Source organism: Saccopteryx bilineata, chromosome 1 (genome assembly GCF_036850765.1).
Source record: "Saccopteryx bilineata isolate mSacBil1 chromosome 1, mSacBil1_pri_phased_curated, whole genome shotgun sequence".
Lineage (NCBI taxonomy): Eukaryota > Metazoa > Chordata > Mammalia > Chiroptera > Emballonuridae > Saccopteryx > Saccopteryx bilineata.
In genome coordinates, this window is record NC_089490.1 from 354,251,093 (window position 1) to 354,277,330 (window position 26,238).

At 39.3% G+C, this 26,238-nt stretch overlaps 1 protein-coding gene across 1 annotated transcript; it reads right to left on the reverse strand.

Annotated features, from left to right (window-relative positions):
• Positions 1-13,400: 13,400 nt before the first annotated feature.
• OR5P2 (olfactory receptor family 5 subfamily P member 2) lies at positions 13,401-14,390 on the reverse strand. Its single transcript, XM_066253831.1, has one exon. The coding sequence runs from the start codon at positions 14,388-14,390 to the stop codon at positions 13,401-13,403; it is 990 nt and encodes a 329-aa protein (XP_066109928.1).
• Between the last annotated feature and the right edge of the window lie 11,848 nt (positions 14,391-26,238).

The window sequence follows — 26,238 nt, forward strand, 5'->3', positions numbered from 1 at the left end:
GATTCATTCTTACCATGTCAAGTGAACTGTAAAGTTTGTGTTCACCTATAGCTCTCTTGGAACCTACCAAATGGTACATAACTGATTGCTTAAATTAAATACATATTTCTTTTCTTTTTTTTCTTTTCCAAGTGAGAGGAGGTGAGACAGAGAGACACACTCCTGCATTCCCACATGGGCTGTGACCAGGATCTATCTTGACTGCCCCCTGCAGGGGGTGCTCTGCCCATCTGGGGCTGTTGCTTGGCAACCAAACATTTTTTTAGCACCTGAGGCAGAGGTTCCATGGAGCCATCTTCAGTGCTGGGGCCAACTCACTCAACCTATTCAGCCATGGCTACAGGATAAAAAGAGAGAGAGAAAAAGAGGGAGGAGTGGAGAAGCAGATGGTCATTTCTTTGTGCTCTGATGGGGCTCGAACCTGGGACATCTATATCGTGGGCCAACAATCTACCACTGAACCAACCAGACAGGGCCTCATACGTCTCCTAACTCTCATTTTTATACACTTGTATACATTTTTATACACTTATTACTATAATTATCACTATTAACAGCTGTAGCTGTCAACTGTTTTTTTATTATTTAATTTACCTAGCAAGCAATAATTTGCACTTACTATATGCGAACCCACATTACATATATTAACTGGTTTATTTCTCTAAACAACCATATGAAGTAGTACAATTATTTCTCTTCTACAAATAAGTAATTTAGGGCATGGAGTCATTAAGTAGACTGCCCAAAGTCATGCAGCTAGGAGGTTGTGCGTTCATCGTTTCAGTCTAGGAAGTCTGAGTCCAAAACCATTGTTCTCCATTTAATTTTCACAGAAGTTTTATGATTCTGGTATTATAAAGTTTCTTCAATTTACATAAAGAATACCGAATCCTAGAAAGATATAATAGTTTTCCCAGAGAGATGTGAACTCCAATCCTCTTGTTCCATGACTTAATCTATACTGACACACCACATTCAATCTAATGATTCCAGCTGTGTCTGTCCTAGAGGATTTGATCGGAGTAAACAAGCCCAAACTGTTTCTCTGTATCAGGCTCTTGAACAAACTCTACACCTGAGAAGGTCCAGGTTGTGAAGAATACAAAACAAAGATGAGGATCAATTTGGTCCATTTCCATCTTTTAGGAATCAGGCCCGGACACCATAATATTAAGATTTGACTGGAAGTTCAAACAGATGTTAAAAACAAATAATTTTATTTGGCATAATGTAGTCTTCTTTAATGGTAAGAATTAAAAAGGGTATCTTTAATTCTAATATTGAAATTGGTTCAAAAACAATCATATTTCTATAGTCTGAATTTATAAGAAAATTAAAACCTGTGACTTTTAGAAAATGATCACCATGGGACTAGAAAGGGAAAGATATTTTTCTGGACTAGGAAAGTCTCAACTCTAAGCAGTTGATGACTGTAGAGCATGTGAATGCAAGACTCTGAGCATGAAAGCCCATGTCTCAGTGTAATGGGACGGGAGAAGTGAAGATGGGGAGGGAGAAAGAAAAATAGAATAAAATACAAAGTATTTAAAATAAACTGTTAAAAAAATGTAGAATACAATATTGCAATTTGGCGGTATAAAATACAGAAAAAAAGACCAAAAGTTAATATAAGTAAGTTAAGAACATGAAATGATTAAACAATTGGTAAAGCAAAACTGTTTTCTATACTCACAACCAAATATGTGGTATTTTCTCCCAATATCAACCAAGTGAAAAACCAATATTGTCTAAATATCCAGTTAACAATTTGATGACCTATTTTTAAAATTCTATTATGACACTAAGGCAGTTGTGTCAGACTTCACAGGTTTAAGGATGCAGTCCCACAAGACTGCCCTCACTTCAGACACTAAGTGCAAGTAAGGGATCCTATGGTACCCACATTACTGCCCAAGTGGCTACAGTCAGGGGTCCTCATATCCCCCTCCCAGGTTTGGTAATTTGTTGGAATGGCGCACAAATTTTGTACAAACATTTACCTACACTTACTGGTTTATTGTAAATGATAGAAAGGATACAAATTAGCAGACATAGGCAGAGATGCATAGCTCAAGGTCTGGAAGGATCCCCAAGGCAGCAGATTCTGTCACCATGATGTTAGAGTGCACTGACCACCTGGGATGTGGATGTGTTCACTGGTCAGGAATATCTCTACATCATTGTTTAAAAATTTTTATGGCAGCTCCCTGACCATCATTAGTTCAATCTGTATCCTCTGTCTCTTTCCTGAAATACATGCGGTGTGCATAATATTCCAAAATAGTAATTGTAGCTTGTTATTTATGGGGATCAGCCACCATCGTGAATCTGTCCAGGATGCCACCAAAAGCCTCCTCATTAGAACAAAAGATGCTCCGCTCATCCAGGAAATTCCAGGGGATTCAGGAGCTGTGTCGGGAACAGGGATCAGTCTAAATACTATACAACAAAAGATACTCCCTTGGCGTATATTCCTAAAAATGGGGTAGCTGGGTCAAAAGGCAGTTCGATTTTCAGTTTTTTGAGGAATCTCCATACTGTTTTCCACAGTGGCTGCACCAGTCTGCATTCCCACCAACAGTGCAGGAGGGTTCCCTTTTCTCCACATCCTCGCCAGCACTTATTCTGTATTGTTTTTAGGAATATACCCCAAGGACACCATAGAATGGCTCCAAAAGGAGAAATGCAGCCCCATGTTTGTGGCAGCATTGTTCACAATAGCAAAGATCTGGAAACAGCCTTGATAACATTGTACGGAGTGAAATAAGTAAATCAGAAAAAAACTAAGAACTATATGAATCCATACATAGAAGGGACATAAAAATGAGACTCAGAGACATGAACAAGAATGTGATGGCAACAGGGGTAGGGGGTGGGGGGAGGGGGGAGGGGGCAAAGAAGGAGAGAGGGGTTGGGGGAGGGAAGGAGCACAAGAAAACCAGATAGAAAGTGACAGAAGACAATTTAACTTTGGGGGAGGGGTACACAGCACAATAAAATGTCAAAATAATCTAGAGATGTTTTCTTTCAACATATGTACCCTGATTTATCAATGTCACTGCATTAAATTTAATAAATAAATTTTAAAAAAAGATACTCCCAGCACCCTTATTACTCAGGAAATAGTAAGAATTATGGGAGCTCATATGAGGATCTGGGAGCAGGAACCAAAATTACATTTCTATTATGTAACAGTCCAGCTGGGATACCATACAGCAAAATGATAATAAAAGTACAAAGACACTGGCACACTGCTGCAATCCCATTCAGTCAATAATTATTGACTCCATCATCATATATAATAAAATGTTGCCCAGGGTGAGACTATTCAGGCTTGCAGACTTTCATTTGATACTAAAAACAGGAGTGATATCAGCCATATATGTCTTCACCCTTTCATTATCTGGTATAATTAAGCTAAGAGACGATATCATCTTTTGCTCTGAACCTATTTGAAGGTGTTATTTTACTATTGGATTGTTGATAAACAACATTTTCAATTGTTCTGTGAAAATTCTAGGTACACCCTGACTCCTGTGACATCCAGAGCTTTAGCTATGTGAACTCTAAAGTTTGTAATAGAAAGACTAACATCCCTCTGGACTCTGGATTCATATCTGAGAGCTGTAGGAGTGTTCTGTATTTTACCTCAGGTATTGTTTGATCTTTGCTCATTGGAAAATAATTCAAGTCAAAGAACAATAACAAACATTAATTTCCATATCTGTTTATATATATATATATATACACACACACACACACACACACATATTACTTGGTGTGTTTAGATAACTTAGGATGAAGGTTGGACAGGGGGCGTCAAACATTGTTAATTTTTTTCCATGTTACCTCTGAGTCTATAAGGACTATTTGATCTTGGCCTTGAACCCAGTAAATATGGGATAGTCATTCATTTCAAAATATATTTAGTGAACCTTGATTATACTCTAGCAACTGAGTGCAGACTGAGATATGCTGATGAATAGAACAGAGTTCTCATAATTTGATTTTAATGGGGAGATACTAGAAAATAAGTAGACATTATGAATATAAAACATGAGAAGGATGTGGAAGAGACAGTTGGGTTGACATGACTTTATAAAGGGTAAATGTGAGATGTGCATGGTGTTACCTTAGAGTAGCAATGAAGGCCACTTGGGAGAGGAGGTAATTGAGTAGAAAGTTGAAATTACCCATTGGTATGGAGAGTGAGGGGAAATCAGCAGGTGCAAAGATCCTGATAAACTCAAGAAATAAAGAGGCCATAGTAAACAGGAGGACAGAGGTACTCAAAACAGATCATGGGGTGGTTCAGAGGCCATGGAATAGTGGCCTTTATTCTAGAACGAATGGAAAGCCATTAAATGATGATTTAAATAGGTCTAATATACTGTGAGTTGTTTTTTTTAAAGATCACTCTGATTGTTGCATAGAAAATTAATTATAAAAGGGTAGGGTGGGAGCTGTGGACCAGTGAGGTTAATAGTCAAGATCCGGGATGATGGTACATTGGGATAGTCATTTGCAGTGTAGTTAGAGAGACATTAACCTATTCAAGATATAGTTTAGATAAAAGACCAAAAAAGGAGTTGCAGATGACTTAGTATGGGAGGTTAAAAATCTTAAAATTAGCCTAGGAATCCCTAGAAATTTTTGGCTTTGATTTTTTGGTGGATGTGAGGAATTAGTTGAGGAAAAGTGATTTTCAGTTATCTACTGTTGCATAACAGATTTCTCAAGACTTAGCAGCTTAAAACAAAACCATTCTTTTTCATTCTATTATTCTGTGAGTCAGAAATTCAGGTTGGTCTTGACTCAGCATTTCTTCTTCACATGTAATTAACAGGAGTCACTTAGTGTTACTCAGGTGGCATCTGGGCAATTTAGTGAATCCAAGATGGCTTCCTCAGAAACCTGGCACCTTGGCAGGAATGGCTTCAAAGCCTCTCATTCTCTATGTAATCTTAGAATTTTTCCATATGCTCTTACCAACAGTGTACATAGTTGAATTTCTCCTGTGGTAGCTCATATTCCAATAGCAAGTATCTAAGAGACCAAAAAGAATCCACAGTGTTTCCTACGACCTAGGTTTAGGAGACACAGAACATCGTTTCCACTCTCTTCTATTGGGAAAAAAAAAAATCACTAAAGCCAGTCCAGATTTAAGGTAGAGAAATTAAAGTACATCTATCAATCATAAAATAGCAAAGACCTTGGAACCATCTCTGACCTACTATAATTTATCTCACCACAACTATTTATGTTTTTCCCACGTACCAAAATACATTTATACCCTCCTACATTTCCCAATACATTATGACATTACTGTACTGGCACTGATCCTGTCATCATGAGATCCATATCAGACATGGGTGAGATTCCGTGGGCATAATTCGTCAATTACAATGTCTCTTGATTGAAGATCTAGGAACTAAAGAGACAAACATGTGAGTATGACCCCTACACATCTATCAGGTACTATTGATGCAGAGGTAGAAACACTGCAGTAAATACTCCTTTTCATACAGGAGGATACAACAGTCACCTAGTAACACTGAACAATGGAAATCGCAAAGTCCAAGTAGACACATGTTGCCATTTTTTGGAACAGGATCTAGTCCTGCTTCCTGCCACTAAGTTTTTGTGGCTCATTTACTCTGCCTTCTGAGCATCTAGTTCAATCCTTTGAATCATCCTTCTTTTTACAAGAAAAAGAATAGCCCATGTTATAGCTGAATGGTTTTTGTGGTCTATTTCCTGCCCATTCTAAGTTGAGAGTTCAAGACCTCCTCACTTTGCACTATCCCTTGAGTCCAAACTGGTATAATTTCTCAACAACTTTGCGAGTTATTATACCATTATGCCCTGTTTATTTTATAACTGGCAGTTTGTAGCTCAGGGCCCCCTTCACCCATTATGTTGGCCCCCAATTCTCCTCACTTCTGGAAATCACCAATTTGTTCTACGTTTCTGAATTTGGGGAAGTTGTTTGTTCATTTGTTTTGCTTTTCAGATTCCACATGTAGTGAATTCATCAGATATTTGTCATTCTCTGACTTCTTTGACTTATTACCTTCAAGGTTCATCCACATTGTTGCATAATGGCAAGATTTCATTTCTATATGTCTGAGTAATATTCTGTTGTATATATGCACCACATCTTCCTTATCCATCATTAGTCTACTGATGAAAACTTAGGTTGCTTCCACATCTTGCCTATTGTGACTAATGCTGCAATAAACCTAGGAGTTCATCTGTCATTTCAAAATAATAAACATTTCATTTCAAAAGATAAACACTCAGAAGTGGAATTGCTGAATTACATGGTAGTTCTATTTTTATTTTTAAGTGAGAGGAGGGGAGATAGACACACTCCCACATGCGCCCCAACCAGGATCCCCCCTCCCCCACAACCACTGTCCTGAACCAATGCACAAATCGACAGAGCTATTTTTAGCACCTGAGGCTGACACTCAGACCACCCAAGCTATTCTCATGGCCTGCTGGAACCAATGGAGCCATGGGCTGTGGGAGGGAACAGGGAGGGAGAGAGAAACAGATGATCGCTTCTCTTGTGTGCCCTGACTGGGAATTGAACCCAGGATGTCCATATGCCAGATCAACACTCTATTCACTGAGCCATATAGCCCAGGGCCTCTATTTTTATTTTTCTGAGGTATTTTCATAGTGTCCTCCATAATAGCTATACCAATTTATAGTCCTACCAGCAGATCACAAGGGTTCCCTTTTCTCCACATCCTTGCCAACATTTGTTATTTCCTGACTTTTTAAAACAGCCCTTTAACTAATGTAAGGTGATATCTCTTAGTTTTAATTTACAATTCCCTGATGATTAGTGATGTTGAGCATCTTTTCATGTGCATGTTGGTTATCTGTATGTCTTCTTTATGGAAATGTGTATTTAGATTCTCTGCCAATATTTTACTTGGATTGTTTAGTTTTTGTTATTGAGTTCTATGAGTTCTCTCTCTCTCTCTCTCTTTCTTTTGGATATTAACCCTTTATCGAATTTATCTTTTTCAAATATTCACTCCCATTTATTAGATTATCTTTTCATTTTGTTGATAATCTCCTTTGCTGTGCTGAAGCCTTTTAGTTTGATATAGTCACTTGTTTATTTATTTATATTTTTGTCACCTTTACTTTTGGAGTCAGACCTCTTAAAAATCATTGCCAAATGGCCCTGGCCGGTTGGCTCAGCGGTAGAGTGTCGGCCTGGCATGCAGGAGTCCCAGGTTCAATTCCCGGCCAGGGCACACAGGAGAGGCACCCATCTGCTTCTCCACCCCTCCCCCTCTCCTTCCTCTCTGTCTCTCTCTTCCCCTCCCGCAGCCAAGGCTCCATTGGAGCAAAGATGACCCGGGCGCTGAGCATGGCTCTGTGGCCTCTGTCTCAGGAGCTAGAATGGCTCTGGGTGCAACAGAGCGACGCCCCAGAGGGGCAGAGCGACGCCCCAGAGGGGCAGAGCATCGCCCCTGGTGGGCATGCCAGGTGGATCCCGGTCGGGCGCATGCGAGAGTCTGTCTGACTGCCTCCCCATTTCCAGCTTCAGAAAAATGAAAAAAAAAAAAAATCATTGCCAAGATCAATGTCAAGTAGCTAACTGCCTCTATTTTCTTAAAGGGGTTTTATGGTTTTACATTTTGAGCCTTTAATTTTTTCTAGTTAATTTTGTGTGTGGTGTAATGTAGTGGTCTCTTTTAATTCTTTTGCCTGTCACTGTTCAACTTTTCTAATACCATTTATTGAAGAAACTGTCCTTCCACATTATGTTTTCTTGCCTCCTTTTTCATAAATTTATTGACCATAAATGCATGGGTTTATTTTTTGGCTCTCTACTCTGTCCTGTTTATCTATGTGTCTGTTTTTATGGCAATACCATACTATTTACTATGGTAGTATAGTCTAGAATCAGAAATTGTGATATTTTCAACTTTTTCTTTTTTTCAAGATTGCTTTGGCTATTTGTGGTCTTTTGTGGTTTCATACAGTTTTAGGATAATTTGTTTTATTTCTTAGATTTCATTCTTTGTTGATTACTTTGCATGTATGTACATTTTAACAATATTCTTCCAGTCCATGTGTATGGAATATCTTTCCATTGATTTGTGTCTTCTTCAATTTTTTTATTAGTCATAGTTTTTAGTGTAGAGATCTTTCACAATTTTCATTAAATGTATTCCACGTATTTTATTCTTTTTGATGCAATTGTAAATGAATTGTTTTTTAAATTTCTGTCTGTTACTTCATTATTAGAGTATAAAAATGCAATTGATATTTTATATTGGTTTTGTATACTATAACTTCACTGAATTTATTAGTACTAACAGTTTTTTTAGTAGAGTCTTTTGGATTTTTATATATATATTGTATCATGTCATCTGCAAATAGAAAATTTTATTTCTTCCTTTTTGATTTGGATGCCTTTTATTTCTTTCTCTTGCCTAATTGCTTTGGGATTTATAATTACTCTTTCTTTTTTTTTTTCCGAAGCTGGAAACGGGGAGGCAGTCAGACAGACTCCCGCATGCGCCTGACCGGGATCCACCCGGCATGCCCACCAGGGGGCGATGCTCTGCCCCTCTGGGACATCACTCTGTTGCATCCAGAGCCATTCTAGTGCCTGAGGCAGAGGCACTAGCCATGCTCAGCACCGGGGCCATCTTTGCTCCAATGGAGCTTCAGCTGTGGGAGGGGAAGAGAGAGACAGAGAGGAAGGCGAGGGGGAGGGGTGGAGAAGCATTTAGGCGCATCTCCTGTGTGCCCTGGCCGGGAATTGAACCCAGGACTCCTGTACGCCAGGCCGACGCTCTACCGCTGAGCCAACCAGCCAGGGCTGATTTATAACTACTCTTATAGTTGCATCTATATCCACAATTCTGTGTTTCAGCTACCTTTACCTTTCTTATACTAGTTATTGGGACTTTCTTTTCTTTTTTATTTTTTTTAAGTGAGAAGAGGGAAGATAGAAAAACAGACTCCTGCATGCACCCCAACTGAGATCCACCTGGCAACCCCCATCTGGGGCCAATGCTCGAATCAACTGAGCTAGTCTCAGCACCTGAGTCTGAGGCTCAGAACAACTAAGCCACTGGCTGCAAGAAGGAGAGAGAAAGAAGGAAAAGAGGGATGGAAGAGAAACGGGTGGTTGCTTCTCATGTGTTCCCTGACCGGAGATCGAACCTTGGACATCCACATGCCAGGCTGACACTTTATCCACTGAACCAACTGGCCAGGGCCTGAACTTTTCTTTTTTAAAACATTTTTCATGATAAATCTAGGAAAAATCACCAAAAGAAACAAATATTTGGCATCGTTGATCCTCTTTATTGTGCTTCACATTTCTATTGAATTAATTTCTGATGTTAATTTTATAATTCTTTTTCTTCTTCAACTTTGAATTTTATATTACTATAATTTTGCATCTATTAAATTACTGTAAATGTTATTAATTTTAGGTATTTTTCTTTTCTAGTATTTCTAGTATAATTTACCTTCCAAGAATTGATATAGCCTTAACGTAAGTTTTTGTATGTATCATTTAGTTGTTTTTAAATTTCTATTTAGTTTTTATTCTTTGATCCATGGGTTACTTAATGAGTTGCTTAATTTATTTTCATATATATAGGTATTTTCAAGTTACTTTTTGTTACTGATTTTTACATTATATTTGTTACATTATATTGAGGGAAGATATTTTATGCAATTGAAAACTATTAAAATAGATTGAGCTTTATTCCTCAATATCTGCTCAGTTTTTTTTTAATATTCTGTGTTGAAAAACAATGTATCTGCAGTTGGTTGTTGTGTTCATCTATGTTCTATGTATGTGCAGTGATGTCAATCTTCTGGTTCAGATTTTATATATCATATTATGTAAGAAAGTGTTAAAAAATACATTATGAAAAATTAAACTACCTTTTCCATTGGTTTAGCTAAGAGCTGAGCTGCATAAATTTTCCAGCTATTATTTTTTCTTAACTAATGGTTAATGTGTCAATAACATTATGTAGAATTGACAAATATTTGGTATAAAACCCGTCAAAACCAACCAAGAAAACATATTTTTGTTAAACTCACAAAATCAGCATAGGCTCACTAGTAAAGAGATATGTAGTTTTGGCAAAGGACTTAACAACTTTTCCTGATCACACCCAGAAGATTGCCAAGGATTTCATGTAGGATTACTTCTTTTATAACATGCAAGGTACTCCACAATATCTTTGAGAACCCTGTATGTACACTTAGAGTAGATGGCTCATTCTCAAATACTACCAATGAGGATCCTTCTGTCTCATGATCCAATACAGAATCCTAAACATTTGTTCAGGATCCATGTAGAGACTGCATGACATTTTAGATCCCAGATGGCATGTATCATTCCATTTATGGTAAAGACTTTTTAAAATAACTTTGACTTTTTAAATAACAAATTCAACTTTGTGAACTTTCCCTTTATCCAAATCCTGACATAAATGGAATGCAAGCCATGTATGTGCAACATGGGTTATAACAAAAATGACTCTTTAGTTGTAAAATACTTTTAGACATATAGGAAATGTATTGTTTTTTTATTCTTTCTGATTGCAATAATTTTTGTAACTGGAGACAATGCTTGTAGGGACCCTGAGATTATACTTGACAGCATTATTAGATATGTTGTTCCCAATTATATTCATGAGACTTCTAAGCTAGGACGGCTCTTCTGCCTGTGCTTTCTCTTAGGATCCAATGTGACAACCCACAAGGATCATTGTTGTTCGCCAAAGAGAAATGACTGGTATAACTGCTAGCATGGTGAATATTTCAGTTATGAAGTTCTATATGGGTGTTCTGCATACTATTTAGTCATTTTTTACACTGCATGCTGGTCATTGTATTTGAATAATTATTGGTAGGAATAATTGAGGCTTGAGTTGTTTGCTTATTTAGCTCCTCTTGAGGTACCACCTGTCCTTGACCTTCTTATATCTAAATGCAAGGCTTAAGAAGACTCTCTAGATCTCCTGGGCTGCAAATCTGTGTAAAACTTGGTCCTATCAGGTTTCCCCTTATCCATAGGATATATATGGGGTATATCAATCAGCATTCTCACCTGGACATGTCCTAGGCTTTGACTTATGCCCTTGTCATCCCAAAAGAACACTAAATCCATGCCTCGCTAGTATGACTTGTCAAATTCTTTCATGATGAAAGCATTTTGGAATATTAGGTCTACTTCTCTAGGTTCTCACAGTTTCTTATTATTTTTTCATGTGATATTTATTTTTTATTATTATTATTATTATTTTGTATTTTTCTGAAGCTGGAAACGGGGAGAGACAGTCAGACAGACTCCCGCATGCGCCCGACCAGGATCCACCCGGCAAGCCCACCAAGGGCGATGCTCTGCCCCTCCGGGGCCTCGCTCTGCCGAGACCAGAGCCACTCTAGTGCCTGGGGCAGAGGCCAAGGAGCCATCCCCAGTACCCGGGCCATCTTTGCTCCAATGGAGCCTTGGCTGTGGGAAGGGAAGAGAGAGACAGAGAGGAAGGAGGGGGGGGGGGTGAAGAAGCAAATGGGCGCTTCTCCTGTGTTCCCTGGCCGGGAATCAAACCTGGGTCCCCCGCATGCCAGACCGACGCTCTACCACTGAACCAACTGGCCAGGGCCTTTTTCATGTGATATTTAAGATGCATTTAACATTTTGTTACTTGTTTTAGTTGTGTTCACTATGGGATTAAGTAAAATTATCAAGTCTGACATTGCCTCAGTGGTAAATTATATGCTTGTGAGTTGAAGATTAGACTTCTACAACTGTACACATGTCATCATATGGTTGACAGGAAGAGTCCTCACCTCCTGCATCTTGGCTCAAATGTTATGTTCCCACTCCCTGACCCTGCCACATTAATTATCCTTACTATGCTCTGCTTTTTCTTTCTCCATAGCACCATCTCCTTGGAATAGTAATTCATTAGTTTTATTGTCTCTCTTGCCATCAGGCAGGGACCTTTGAATGCTTACCACTTATATTGCAAAAAGCCTAGGACAATCCCTGGAATATAAACATTACTTAATATAATTTTTGAATATAAGAAGGAACAAATAAATGAGTCCATCACCCAAAAGATAGATTTTGTGTCTGAAGCACTCTAAGGAGGGGACAGGAAAGGTAAATAAATGTGGTTATTGTCACCTATAGCAGTTGATGAAGCCTCTCCTACAAGCAGTCACGAATTCAGGGTAGAGACAGTGCAGTTCTCTGAGATTCCCAAGCAGTACGTGGACCTTCCCATGAACAAGTCATCCAAGAGTTTGTTTCACTAGGTCCCTAAGCAGTTCAGGAGACACTCTCATTTCCACATAGAAGTTACATGATTCAACTTGATAGAATTCACAGGTCAATCAGGAACAGGGGCTAGAATTTTAGGGGATCACAAAGCCTGCCAGTCCTCAGCAGGTCAGCGTCCTGCAAGAAAACCATTTCTACCAGTTTTCTAAATCGGTTCCACTTTGTCATTTCCTCTTAGAATACAATTAGTTATAACTACTTATCATACTCGTTTTAGGATAAGATGCTGTTGAGAATGGAAATCTTAAATATTTGAAGGTATAATAGCCTTAATTTATGGCAGAGAACAACTCTGAAAAAACATATGTATGAATAAATTTTTTTAATTGTTTAAAATTGAGTGTATTGGGGTACAGGTTCAGGTATGCAACTCGATAAATTCATCTGCGCACTGCTTTATGTGCCCATTGACCCAAGCAAAGTCTCTTTCCTCCCTAATTCCCCTACCCCATGCCCATCTCCACCTACCCCCGCCCTCCTTTCCCTCTGACTATCACCACACTATTGTGTGTGTCTGCAAACACACACACACACACACACACACACACACGTGCGCATGACTTAATCCCTTTACCTTCTATCATCTAGTCACCAGCCCCCGCCCTCTGACAGCTGTCAGTCTGTTCCAGGTGTCCATGCCTCCGTCTCTATTTTGGATGTCAGTTTAGTTTGCTCATTAGATTCCACATATAAGTGAGATCATATGGCACTTGTCTTTCTCTGAGTTGCTTATTTGACTTAGCCTAATAATCTCTAGGTCCACCCATGCTGTTGCAAAAGAAAACTTTTTAAAGGATTACAATGAATTAAGGATTTTTCATGTGAACCAATATGTGTTTGTAATAATGAATTTAATGTTATTAAAGGTAATTCACTATGGGCCCTAAATTTACAGTACAATATCAGAAAATCAACTCCCTATTTTTACTAAAGTGCTCCATACTGGCTAATGACATATAGACAAATATACTTAGAACACAGACATTCAATTTCCTTCTATTGTTATATTCATATTATTATGTCAAACCCTATAAAATATTAAACTTCAGTAAGAAAATATTTTTCTGCCAAGCTCTCTTTTTAGAGCTCCCTTAATCTCAATGTTTCTGAGGCTGTAGATGATGGGGTTCAGCATGGGGATCACCACCATGTAGAACACAGACACTATCTTGTTCTGGTCAGTTGAGTAGCTGGACTTGGGCATCACGTAAATTAATGTGATGGTCCCAAAGTACAGACTTACCGCTGTGAGGTGGGTCGCGCAAGTGGAGAAGGCCTTGTAGCGTCCCTCATTGGAGTGCATCCTCAGGATGGTGATGAGGATGTACATGTAGGAAACCACTATGACAAACACTGTGACCACAATGACAGAACCAGCTGTAAATGAGGGGACAACTGTGGGGATTCTGCTATCAGAACAGGAGAGTTCAGCTAAAGGAGCAAAATCACAGAAAAAATGATTGACTCGATTTGGTCCACAGAAGAATAAAAAATAGAAGCCAATAGTAAAAGCGGAAGCATTGAGAAAACCACCCATGTAAGCCACTAAGAGGAACTGGACACAGACTTGTGTGGACATTTTGAGTGAATAAAGCAGTGGGTTGCAGATGGCCACAAAGCGATCGTATGCCATAATAGCCAGAAGGAAGCACTCAACTGTTCCAAAGAAAGAACCTGAACCAAACTGAATGCCACATCCGTGATAGGAGATTAGATTTCTCTCCACCAGGAAATTTACAAGCATATTGGGTGTGACAGAAGTTGAAAGGCCTATGTCAGCAAAAGCTAAGTGGCTCAGAAAAAAATACATAGGATGATGGAGCTGAGAAGAGATTCTGATAAGAGTGATTGTGCTGAGATTGCCAAATATGGTCACCAGGTAGATACACAGGATGATCACAAAGAGGACAGCGCGAAGAATTGGGTCATCAGTTAAGCCCAGTAAAATGAACTCTGTCACTGCCGTGTGGTTCCCATGCCCCAGGGAATCCATGAGATAACGTAGCTGCTGCCAAAGGAACCTGTGATGAAACATTAAATTTAATGGTTTCATTTTCATTAATACATATATTAGGATTATCAATATATTTAAGCATCAATACATATTTTCATGCAAGTATGAGTCTTTTGGTTTTTAACAGTTATTTTAACAGAAACCTCAGAAGTATTTTTTCAAACAATATCATGTATATTACATATATATGTATATGTATTCCATATATACACTTAAAGTGGTTTTGAGGGTAAAGAATAAATAATGTAAGACATGTGAGAATATAAAAAGACTGGTAAATATATATTGTAATACATACATTATATGTAATACATATTTTAAAGATTTTAATAATAGCTAACATTTACTACATGCTTAGTAAATGATAAGCATAGGGCTAAGAAGTATACACACACACAAAAAATACATACATACAGTTTATATAATTGCCTGTAAAATAATATTAACTCATTATTGTTTTATAGATGAATAAACTGAGCCTGAAAGAGGTTATGGAACTTTACAAGGTTCTGTAGCAAGTGGTGGATTTAGAATATAAAGCTCAGAATGTCTCATTACCCCATTCCTTAATGTTATTTAACAAATGGAGTTAAATAATACTTAACATGAAATCAATGCATCTGGCAATGAATGGACAACTGATTGTCCTTTAGGCCTTCTGGCTGTTAGGAATAAAACAAGCACATAGTTATTTACCTATTTCACAATGGCTATCAGTTAAATAAAACCATTTTTTTCAAAGAAGAAGTAAAATTGTTCCTGATACTAAGTCAGTTAAGAATTTCAAATTAGGGTTCTGAAGAAGATCATCTATTATAAATTTGTTGGGTAGTTTAAAAATATTTGTACTTCAGAATATTATTGTTTCATCAAATAATTTGAAATATTAATGCAATCGCTATGCAAAAAGAGTGATTGACATTTAGAAGATAATTAAAATATATCAAATTCTTACTTTAAAAATGTTTTCTAATTAAAGTTTTATAAAATGAAATAATATTAGTATCAACATAACATGTAGCTGAATCAAGTGTAGCCTAATAACTGAAAAAAGGCCACCCAGCTTGCCACCCTCATCTCCAGATTTTCTGACTCTATGTCCTGAGCTTTGTCTACCGTGCTATTTATTTCTTTGAAGTTAAAGCATTTAGACCCATAAATAAAGTCAATCTTTCTGCAAAGATATTTACAATAGCTTTAAATTTTTAAATCTTGAATTTAAATCTTAAAGTTGTTACATATCAATCAATGATCAACATATCTCAATGATAGTGAATGAATTAGGATTATAGGAGAGTGCTGAGTTTGGATAGTATTGAAAGACCATATGAGTTTCTGTCTTGTGGGTAGATAAACAGGAATGCTGGTAACTTAGATTATGCCTGTTTACATATGAACTAATATGGTGGAAGCAGCAGTGCAGCCCAAATTGCTTACTGGCTGATTGCTTAGTTACATCTGCCCTGTTTTCCCAACTATGACTAGACAGTACAGATACAATGTTAGAGAGTAAAGTGTGCTCTAATAGTAAAAACAAAATAGTAAAACAAAAACCGAAATCTTACCTCTTAGAATAAGAAGTCATTCATCTTTTCAGTAGCAGATCAAAGTTATTGTGGTTATATAGTGATCTTTTATTTTTGTTTCCTTTGGGGATAAATCTCAGATGATTCTAGAGCTTCAAATGAGAGTGCAAAAGCATCACGTAACATTATTGTTCTGTAGTGGATAATCATGTAGTGCTGTTCAATTCACACACACACACACACACACACACATACACACTCTAATCTTTCAGGATTCTGTCAATTCTCAGGTGGTCAATTTATTGTTTTTCTTCTAGCTAGGTGTTCACACACATATAGCCTTCAATCAATAATTATTAGAGTATAATATAATAAGTTCTTAGATAAATATTGGTTCTAAATTGACTGATATTTTAGAATAAGAAATACTCAATACTAAACTTCAGGCATCAAAAGAGAACTTTAGCTTTGTCCATTGATATGGGTTTATTGCTGAGTATTTTGTATTGACACCTGTGAGACATGTTATCACTTTGGGGAAATATGAGGTGGAACTTGATGTAAAATTGAATTTTAAGTAACAAAAAATTTTAAGATATGTACATTAACTATAATATCAAATGTAAAAAAAATGAAAGCTTTGAAAGTTGTATAGAATAATAAATAGTCTCTCACTTTCCATAACCTCTAACGTTGCCTCCTTAGATAATGTCCTATAGTAAAGGTGAATGGTGGTGGAATATGGGTATCTTCAACCCTAAAATTAATCTTTTTTTTTTTAAACCAATTTTTTTTAATTTATTCATTTTTAGAGAGGAGAGAGACAGAGAGAGAGAAGGGGGGGAGGAGCTGGAAGCATCAACTCCCATATGTGCCTTGACCAGGCAAGCCCAGGGTTTCGAACCGGCATCCTCAGCATTTCCAGGTCGACGCTTTATCCACTGCACCACCACAGGTCGGCCAAATTAATCTTATTTAATTCTCTTGTTAGTTATAATTTTATTTCTTTAATTTTTAAAAGTTTTTTATTAAAATATAGTTGGTATACAATATTATATTAGTTTCAGGTGTACAACATGGTTATTCAATATTTATTTACCTTTTGTTATGATCACTTTGATGAGTCTAGTAATCATCTATCACTGTACAAAGTAAGGATATTATTAATTATATTACCTGTGCTTTACATTACCCACATGGCTTACTTTTATAACTGGAAGTTTGTACTGCTCATTCTCCTTCACCTTTTACATCCATTGTTTCTCCCAAGCAACCACCAATCTGTTCTCTATATCTATGAGTCTATTTCTGTTTTGTGTTGTTTTTAGATTCCACATATAAGTGAAATCATTTGGCATTTGTCTTTCTCTGTCTGACTTATTTCACTTAGCATAACATCCTCTATGTTTATCCATGTTGTCTCAAGTGGCAAGAGTTTTTATTTTTATGGCTGAATAACATTCCATTGTGTATATGAACCACATCTTCTTTATCCATTCATCTATCAGGAGCACTTAGGTTGCATCTATATCTTGGCTATTGTAAATAATGTTGCACTGAGCCTGACTGGGTGGTGGTGCAATGGATAGAGAATCGGATTGGGACACAGAGGACCTAGGTTTGAAACCCCAAGGTCGCTGGCTTGAGCATGGGCTCACCAGTTTGAGCCTGGGGTCACTGGCTTGAGCGTGGGATTATGGATATGACCCCATGGTTGCTGGCTTGAGCCCAAAGGTCATTGGCTTGAAGCCCAAGGTCGCTGGCTTGAGAAGTGGGTCACTCACTCTGCTATAGCCCCCCAGTCAAGGCACATATGAGAAAGCAATCAATAAGTAAGGAGACTAAGGAGCCACAATGAAGAATTGATGCTTCTCATCTCTCTCCCTTCTTGTCTCTCTGTCCCTATCTGTCCCTCTCTCTGACTCTCTCTCTCTGTCTCTATCAAAAATAATAATAATAATGTTGCAGTGAACACAGGAGTGGTGTATATAGCTTTTCAGTTAGTGTTTACATTTTTTTCACATAAATACCCAGCAGTGGAAATGCTGGATTATATGGTAGTTCTGTTAGTTTTTTGAGGAATCTTTATATTGTTTCTATAATGGCTGTACCAATTTACAGTCCCAGCAACAGTACACAAGGATAACTGGAATTCTCAACACCACACATAGGAATTATAAAGTTATAAAATCATTTTTGCAAACTGTTGGCAGTTTCTTTGAAATGTGAACATATACCTGCCACATAACCCATCATGCCCACATCTCTGAATTTACCTAAGACAGGTGAAACATACTTCCATGACCAGATTACTTAAATATGCATAGATAGCAGCTTCATTCACTGAATTCTCAAACTTGAAATAACCTCAAAGCTGACTAACAAGTACTGGTAAAAAGGTGATATATTCATATTATATAATAAAATACTACTCAGCAGTAAGAAGAAACAAATTATTGATGTACACAGCATGAATGAATCTCAAAATAATTATAGAAATAATTGATAGATATAATAAAGCACATGCTATGTGCTTTTAATTTCTAAAACTCCAGGAAAAGCAAATCTATATTGTCAAAAAGCAGATCAACAGTTCCCTGGGATCAGGCAGAGGGAAGAATGGACTGCAAGTGGACATGAGGAATCTTTAGAAAGTGATGGACATGTTCATTTGTTGTTGCTAAGTTATTGAAATTAATAACAAGGAGCATCACTATCAGATAAAATTTATTTTCTCTTTCGAAAAAGCTTCATCAATCATAATGAATCATTTTTCATTCAAGAAAATGGGCCTTAACATCAAATAATTCCTACTCTGGCCTTCTGTACTTATGTTTTGTCTTTGCTTTCTCTTTTCTACATCTCCACTATTGACCTTATTTTCTCTGTTCCTTGCTGGAAGCTAGTAGAGAAAGTTTATATGATTTGAGGTTAATAATGACTATTCTGTTTGACAAACTACTGAAATATTTTTTCATCTTTTAAGTTTTTAACACAGTAAGCAGTGCTAGACCATAGTTTCTTCTCTTTCTGCTTTAAAGATACTAGAATATCAATGCCGTGGGTGCAAACATCGTTGGCTGTTTGTCAGTTGTGTTTCCCATAGCCTGGAATATAAGAGAAGAGGAGGAAGGTAATAGGAAAGATAGAGTGACTACTTAGAGCAGAGAGATGCAGAGCAGCAGCAGCATGCAGCCCCATCCGTTAGCAGATCGTATCAGACATCCATAGAAAATAACATGAGCTCAGTATTCACTAACTGTCCTCTGAATAAGTACATTTAAAGTAAAAACCAATCTCTGGTCATCAGGGCCATTTAGCAGGAAACAGAAATCCCAGCACTGCAAGGAGCAAATGCAGTAAGACTCCTAGACAGAAACTCAGTCTGTGTCTCTATGACTGACGACGATGATTAAACATTATGTATTATAGTGCCTCACTGAGGAGTCTGGGCCAGCATTCAGCCCCTTATTTTTATTTTTTATTTAAGTTTTGAGTGTACATAATAAAGTATATGCAATGCTCGTTCCTGTGCAATGCATTGAGACTGCCTTACGACATGTTCTTCAAAAGCAAAGCCTTGGAAACAACTTTTATGCAAGGTATTTAGTGAGCAGTGATCTCTGGGGAAAACAGTAAGGATGAGAGAGAAGCAAGATAAGCCAAATGGAGCACTGGAGTGTGAATGACACCTGCAGAGCTGCTTTTTCTTGCAACAAGAAGGTGGTTTTGTTGTTATTTTTAAATTTCTGTATCATTAGGTTGCTGGCCATGGGCCACCTTGAGATTGAGGGCATATACTCTAGGAATTTTCAGTCAACTATGTTCTTTTCAACCAAGAGCAAGTCTTGAAAAAAATATATACACAAGCAGCTGGCTCTCAAAGAGGTTTGGTGAAATGCCCCTGCCCTGGTAAGGAGATTTAGAAAAGTTTCTTACCACTAAATGTTCTATATGGCTTCAAAATATCCCAATTTATTGTCAGGTGCAGCTATGTAGATTGCTGCACCACATCTGATAGCATTGAGGCTCTGGTGTCCAGTGGAGGCCATCCGATGTAAGTGCTTCTCCTTACAGAATTCATTCCTAACCATTGTAATTTCTCATGTGACTTTCATACGTTATTTAAGTGAAGGACTTCTTGGATAAGGTAGAATTTGTGCTGAACCTAAAAGAATGGGCATGAGTTGGATGAGTAAAGTCCAGAAAAGGGATTTTCAGACAGAACAGAGTACAGAGCAAGGAGTGTGCTGATTTGTTTGCCTATAGTGCTGAGATTATGAGAGCAGATACTGGAGATAAGAATGATAACCTAGCCTGTCCTGTGGTGACGCAGTGGATAAAGAGTTGACCTGGAATGCTAAGGTTGCCGGTTCACACCCCTGGGCTTGCCAGGTCAAGGAACATATAGGAAGCAACTACTACGAGTTGAGCTTCCCACTTCTCTCTCTCCCTCTCTCTCTCTCTCATCTAAAAGTCAATAAATTTTAAAAATTTTTAAGAAAAAGAATAACATATTGGGTGGAAGATGGTATAGATGATGGAAGATTTTGAAGGCTAAGCTGATGAGGCAGGCAGGCAATTAGGAGCCATTTATAGATATCATGAATGTCAGTGCAGTAACTGGGGATTTTCTTTTTCAGCAAAGTCCTCTGCAGCAGGGTAGCCTCAAGAGAAAGTAATCAGTGCTCCTACTAGGTATTCGTTTCCTTCCTACTCACCTTCTTCTGAATGTTTCCCCAGGCAATAGCCCCTCATAACAGGCCATTTCTTTGCTCTATATATAAGACAGAGGAAACCTTAGGGACTTGGCAAGTTTTCAGAACTATAAATAAATGATATAGTACAGCAAGTACAATATCCCTGAGGGAATTATCTACCTCCCATGATAATCTTTTTAACAAGCTGAGTTTCCATTACTTCAGTTGTTATTCAGAAGAATAAGTGCAAATATCACTGAAAAGTCTCTATGGTATGTCAGGTTTTAAAAAACATTTTTATGGCCATCACATTGGGTAGACCCATATGTAAAGCCAGAAGACAGGGCTGCCATCACAGCAGCCACCTGGCCCATGCAGGTTCGCATTGGATTCGGATAGTCGGTAAAGAAACAACGGAGCCAAAAGCTGGTGGGCCATCATCTTTAATTCTAGCTTGCACCCGGCGGGCAAGTAAAAACACACACTGGGCTCCAAAACCCACTCACATTCAGTGCTCACAAAGCTACTGACTTATCCAAGTTTCCTAGAATCAAAGGTTTCTAGCTCACCAGACTTATTCACCTCTGTTCCCCATCTCCTTCCTTCTCCCTGCACAAACTCTGCACAAACTGACTTCTCCTTTAGCACTCCACCATCTTGGCTGCTTCTCCTGGCCTCCTCCATGTGGCCTCTCTCTGCTCTCCTCTCTGCTCTCCTCTCTAATGCTAATCTCAGGAACCAAGAGAGCAATCTCCAGGTCTGCCCCACTTTATAGTAAAGAAATCAAAACCTTTAATCCAATATACAAAATAGGTAAGTCTCTAATACAAAGTCACTATCTGAGGCATGATGGGATTGCACTACCCCACATCCAAAAGGGTGGGAAAGACTTAGTCCTAAAACCAAGCCCCAGACTACAAGCATCTTGCCTGCCCACAGCCCATCCCCACACATTAATATCACCTGGGCAACGGGCTTCCATGTGAGCAGCGCCATCTTTAACAAAGTGAGCATAATATATTTTATCTGCCCAACAACCCACATAACAGAAGTCTCCTGGTATCTAAAACGGTAGTCTCAAGATTGTGGTCTCCTGCTGCACTAGGACTCTCATTAAAATCTTTATTGTACTGAGCTCTATCCTAAAGAAATGGAGATGACACAACTTTTGATGTTTTAGAAGACTAAAGAAGGGACTTATCATTGTCATTCAAAGGGAAAAATTTTCCTTAAAACTTATCCCTGAATTATGAATACACAATCACAAGAAGAACTGCAGAAAGCCATCCCTTAGTTGTGATATTGTAAGTGCTTTCTCCAGCTTAATTACTTTTTGATTTTAAGTGATGCAAGGTGATTTTCTGTGTGGAGACAAAGACTACTGAGAGACCAAATGGCCTAAGGGAATCTGCCTCACAGTGCCCTGTACAGGTTTCAGGAGATAGCACTGACCCCCAGTCCTTACTGGTATTTACTGATACACACAAATAGAAGCAGGGACAAGAATGAAGAAGTCAGGAAGGGGAACTCTTTTAGAGCAGATTAAAGGGCAAAGTAGCTCAAATGTCCCCGCCTATTGATTAGTCAGAATTGCTAATTCTATCCCTATTGGGCTGCATTCAGCACAGTCTTGTGTTCAGTACTTTTGTCAGTAAAGTCATGTGGCCTTTGCCTCAGGACACCGAACTCTGTCCTAGTTCTGTTCCTATTCAGGACCTCCACAATTTTCCTTCTTCAAAAGGTAGGAATTTTAGAATTTTGTTGCTCTTTTCAATAAACATTATTCTATATCTTCAAATAATCTAGTACCTGTGGGTGTTAATAGCCTCTTAGTAGGTATTAAAGAAACAGTGGTCACAGATAAACTGGAAAGAATCTTGTAATTCCCTACTCCTGATAATGATGGCATCCATACAACAGCATGGGGGGAAGCTTTGAAGAACTGAACACAGAAAATATGATGGTAAAATCAAGGCAAAAGGCAGGTGAATAAAGAGGGTAAGTGTAGGGCCAGTGGCCACTGCCATGGCCATGCACATGCAGGTTCTCATTGGATACGGACAGATGCTAAAGGAACTATGGAGCCAGATAATGGTGGGCCATTCCGTTTATTAAAGTGTCATAAAGGTGGACAAGCAAGCAGGCAGGGAAGACTGCTTCCCTTTCTCTTAGGGCTCCCAAGCTCCAACCACCTCGGGACTCACCAGACTCACAGGCCCTCCCCCCAGCCTCAGTACACTCCAACAAAACAGGCCAGGCAGAAATACCCCTCTGGCAAACAATCACCCCTCCCTATGGAGGCAGGCTGTTGGGCAGATAAAATGAATTATGCTCACTTTGTTAAAAATAGGCGCTGCCCACGTGAGGCTGTCCAGGTGATATTAATGTGTGTTGAGAATCCTTGTAGCCTGGGGCTTGGTTTTGGGATTAAGCCTTTCCCACCCTTTTTGAGGTGGGGTGGTACAATCCAATCATGCCTCAGAGAAGTGACATTGTATTAGAGACTTCTCTATTTTATATATTGGATTAGAGGTTGTGAAGCTACAATATAAAATGGGGACGGAGCGGGAGCTTGTGCTCTTGGTTCCTGGGATGATTAGCATGAGAGAGCAGACAGAGTAGAGCCAGCAGCAGAAGGAGGCCACGTGGAGGAGGCCAGGAGAAGCAGCCAAGATGGCGGAGTGCTGAGTGAAATGCCAGTTTGTGTAGAGTTTGTATCTGGGATAAGGAAGGAGATGGGGAACAGAGGTGAATAAGTCTGGTGAGCTAGAAACCTTTGATTCTAGGAAACTCGGATAAGTCAGTGGCTTTGTGAGCACTGAATGTGATTGGGTTTTGGAGCCCAGTGTATGTTTTTTACTTGCCTGCCGGGTGCAAGCTAGAATTAAAGACTATAGCCCACCAGTTTGTGGCTCCGCTGTTTCTTTACCGACTGTCCGAATCCAATGCAAACCTGCATGGGCCAGGCTGCTGTGATGGTGGCCCTGGCCGTGGCTTCTGGCTTTACACAGGCAATCTGCAATTTGCAATCTGCCACCCTGAGCGCAAGCACCCACAGCCTTCCATTGTGATAAGGTGCCCAAGAACTGTAAAACTTAGTGTAAAGCCAGGAGCCAAGGCCAGGGCCACTATCAGAGGAGCCCAGCCCATGCATGTTCGCATTGGATTCGGACAGTCGGTAAAGAAACCATGGAGCCAAAAGCTGATGTGCCGTCATCTTTAATTCTAGCTTGCACCCGGCGGGCAAGTAAAAATACACACTGGGCTCCAAAACCCAGTCACATTCAGTGCTCACAAAGCTACTGATTTATCCGAGTTTCCTAGAATCAAAGGTTTCTAGCTCAACAGCCTTATTCTCCTCAGTTCCCCATTTCCTTCCTTATCCCAGATACAAACTCTGTACAAACTGGCATCTCACACAGTACTCCGCCATCTTGGCTGCTTTTCCTGGCCTTCTCCACGTGGCCTCCTCCCGCTGCTGGCTCTATTCTCTCTGCTCTCTCATGCTAACCTCAGGAACCAAGAGAGCAAACTCCCGCTCCGTTCCCATTTTATAGTGTAGAAATCCAAACCCTTAATCCAATATACATAATGGGGAAGTCTCTAATACAAAATCACTTCTATGAGGCATGATAGGATTGTACCACCTCACACCAAAAAGGGTGGGACAGGCTTAATCCCAAAACCAAGCCTCAGGCTACAACAATTCTCAACACACATTAATATCACCTGGGCAACGGCCTCTTTAACAAAGTGAGCATAATACATTTTATCTGCCCAACTTAGTATTGGCAACACCATTTTAAAGAGGAAAAGTCAGGCTTCTTGCCCCCTCTGTCCTTGGAAAAATGGAGGGAGAAGAATGCAGGTTTCTGGCTTACAAGGACAAATGGGTCATCTAGTCATAATTTAACTATAGTTCTCTGGAAGAACTGAGGCCACTACTTGCTAGACAACAAAGAAAATAAAGGTTATTGTTGGGCAGATAAAATGTATTATGCTCACTTTGTTAAATATGGCATTGCCCAGGTGATATTAATGTGTGTCTCTGGGCAGTCAGGATCGTTGTAGCCTGTGGCTTGGTTTTGGGATTAAGCCTTTCCTACCCTTTTTGAGGTGGGGTGGTACAATCCTATCATGCCTCAGAGAAGTGACTTTGTAGTAGATACTTCCCTACTTTGTATATTGGATTAGAGGTTGTGAAGCTACACTATAAAGTGGGGGCAGAAAAGGAGTTTGCCCTCTTGGTTCCTGAGATTATCATTAGAGGAGAGAGTAGAGCCAGCAGCAGAAGGAGGCCACGTGGAGTAGGTCAGGAGAAGCAGCCCAGATGGCGGAGTACTGAGTGAGATGCCAGTTTGTGCAGAGTTTGTATCTGGGATAAGGAAGGAGATGGGGAACTGAGGAGAATAAGGCTGGTGAGCTAGAAACCTTTGGTTCTAGGAAACGCGGATAAGTCAGTGGCTTTGTGAGCACTGAATGTGAGTGGGTTTTGGAGCCCAGTGTGTATTTTTACTTGCCCGCCGGGTGCAAGCTAGAATTAAAGATGACGGCACATCAGCTTTTGGCTCCATTGTTTCTTTACCGACTGTTCGAATCCAATGCGAACCTCAATGGGCCGGGCTGCTCTGATGGTGGCCCTGGCCTTGGCTGCTGGATTTACAGTTATCTAAAAACTTCCTTTCCCTTTTAATAAGAGACAATAGTTACATATCCTACACTGATTTTAACTCTTCTTCCCTTCCTAGAGTCCTGAGAGTAACATATACCTCTAGACCAGGCATCCCCAAACTATGGCCCGCGGGCCACATGCGGCCCCCTGAGGGCATTTATCCAGCCCCCCCGCCACACTTCCGGAAGGGGCACCTCTTTCATTGGTGGTCAGTGAGAGGAGCACTGTATGTGGTGGCCCTCCAATAGTCTGAGGGACAATGAACTGGCCCCTGTGTCAAAAGTTTGGGAATCCCTGCTCTAGACAAAGGGAAGGGAGGTAGACACTAAAATGTCTTTGATATTTAAAACGACATCACTATTGTGTTACCTTGTAAGTTTTAATATGTAGGAATGTTTTTTATAGATCCTATAGACGAATGTTGAAGCTCGTTAATGATTGATTATTGTATCATGCTCCCCCTCCTTTTCCCCCAGCCTCCATGTGATCAAGTCTATATAACTAGCTTCAGGGCTATTTTGCTCACTCACGATTTGGGTTAGCTATACCCCGTGTAAGTCATATGCAGCCGGCTTATTAATAAGTCTCCTCCTGCCTGATCAGGTGGTGACGCTGTGGATAGAGTGTCGGACTGGGATGCCGAGGACCCAGGTTTGAGACACCAAGGTCACCAGCTTGAGCGCGGGCTCATCTGGTTTGAGTAAAAAGCTCACCAGCTTGGACCCAAGATCGCTGGTTTGAGCAAGGAGTTACTCGGTCTCCTGAAGGCCTGCAGTCAAGGCACATATGAGAAAGCAATCAATGAACAACTAAGGTGTCTCAATGAGCAACGAAAAACTAATGATTGATGCTTCTCATCTCTCTGTTCCTGTCTGTCTGTCCCTGTCTATCCCTCTCTCTGTCTCTGTAAAAATAATAACAATAATAATAATGTCTCCTCCTAAAATTTCTTCTGTATCCTGCCTTGGTGT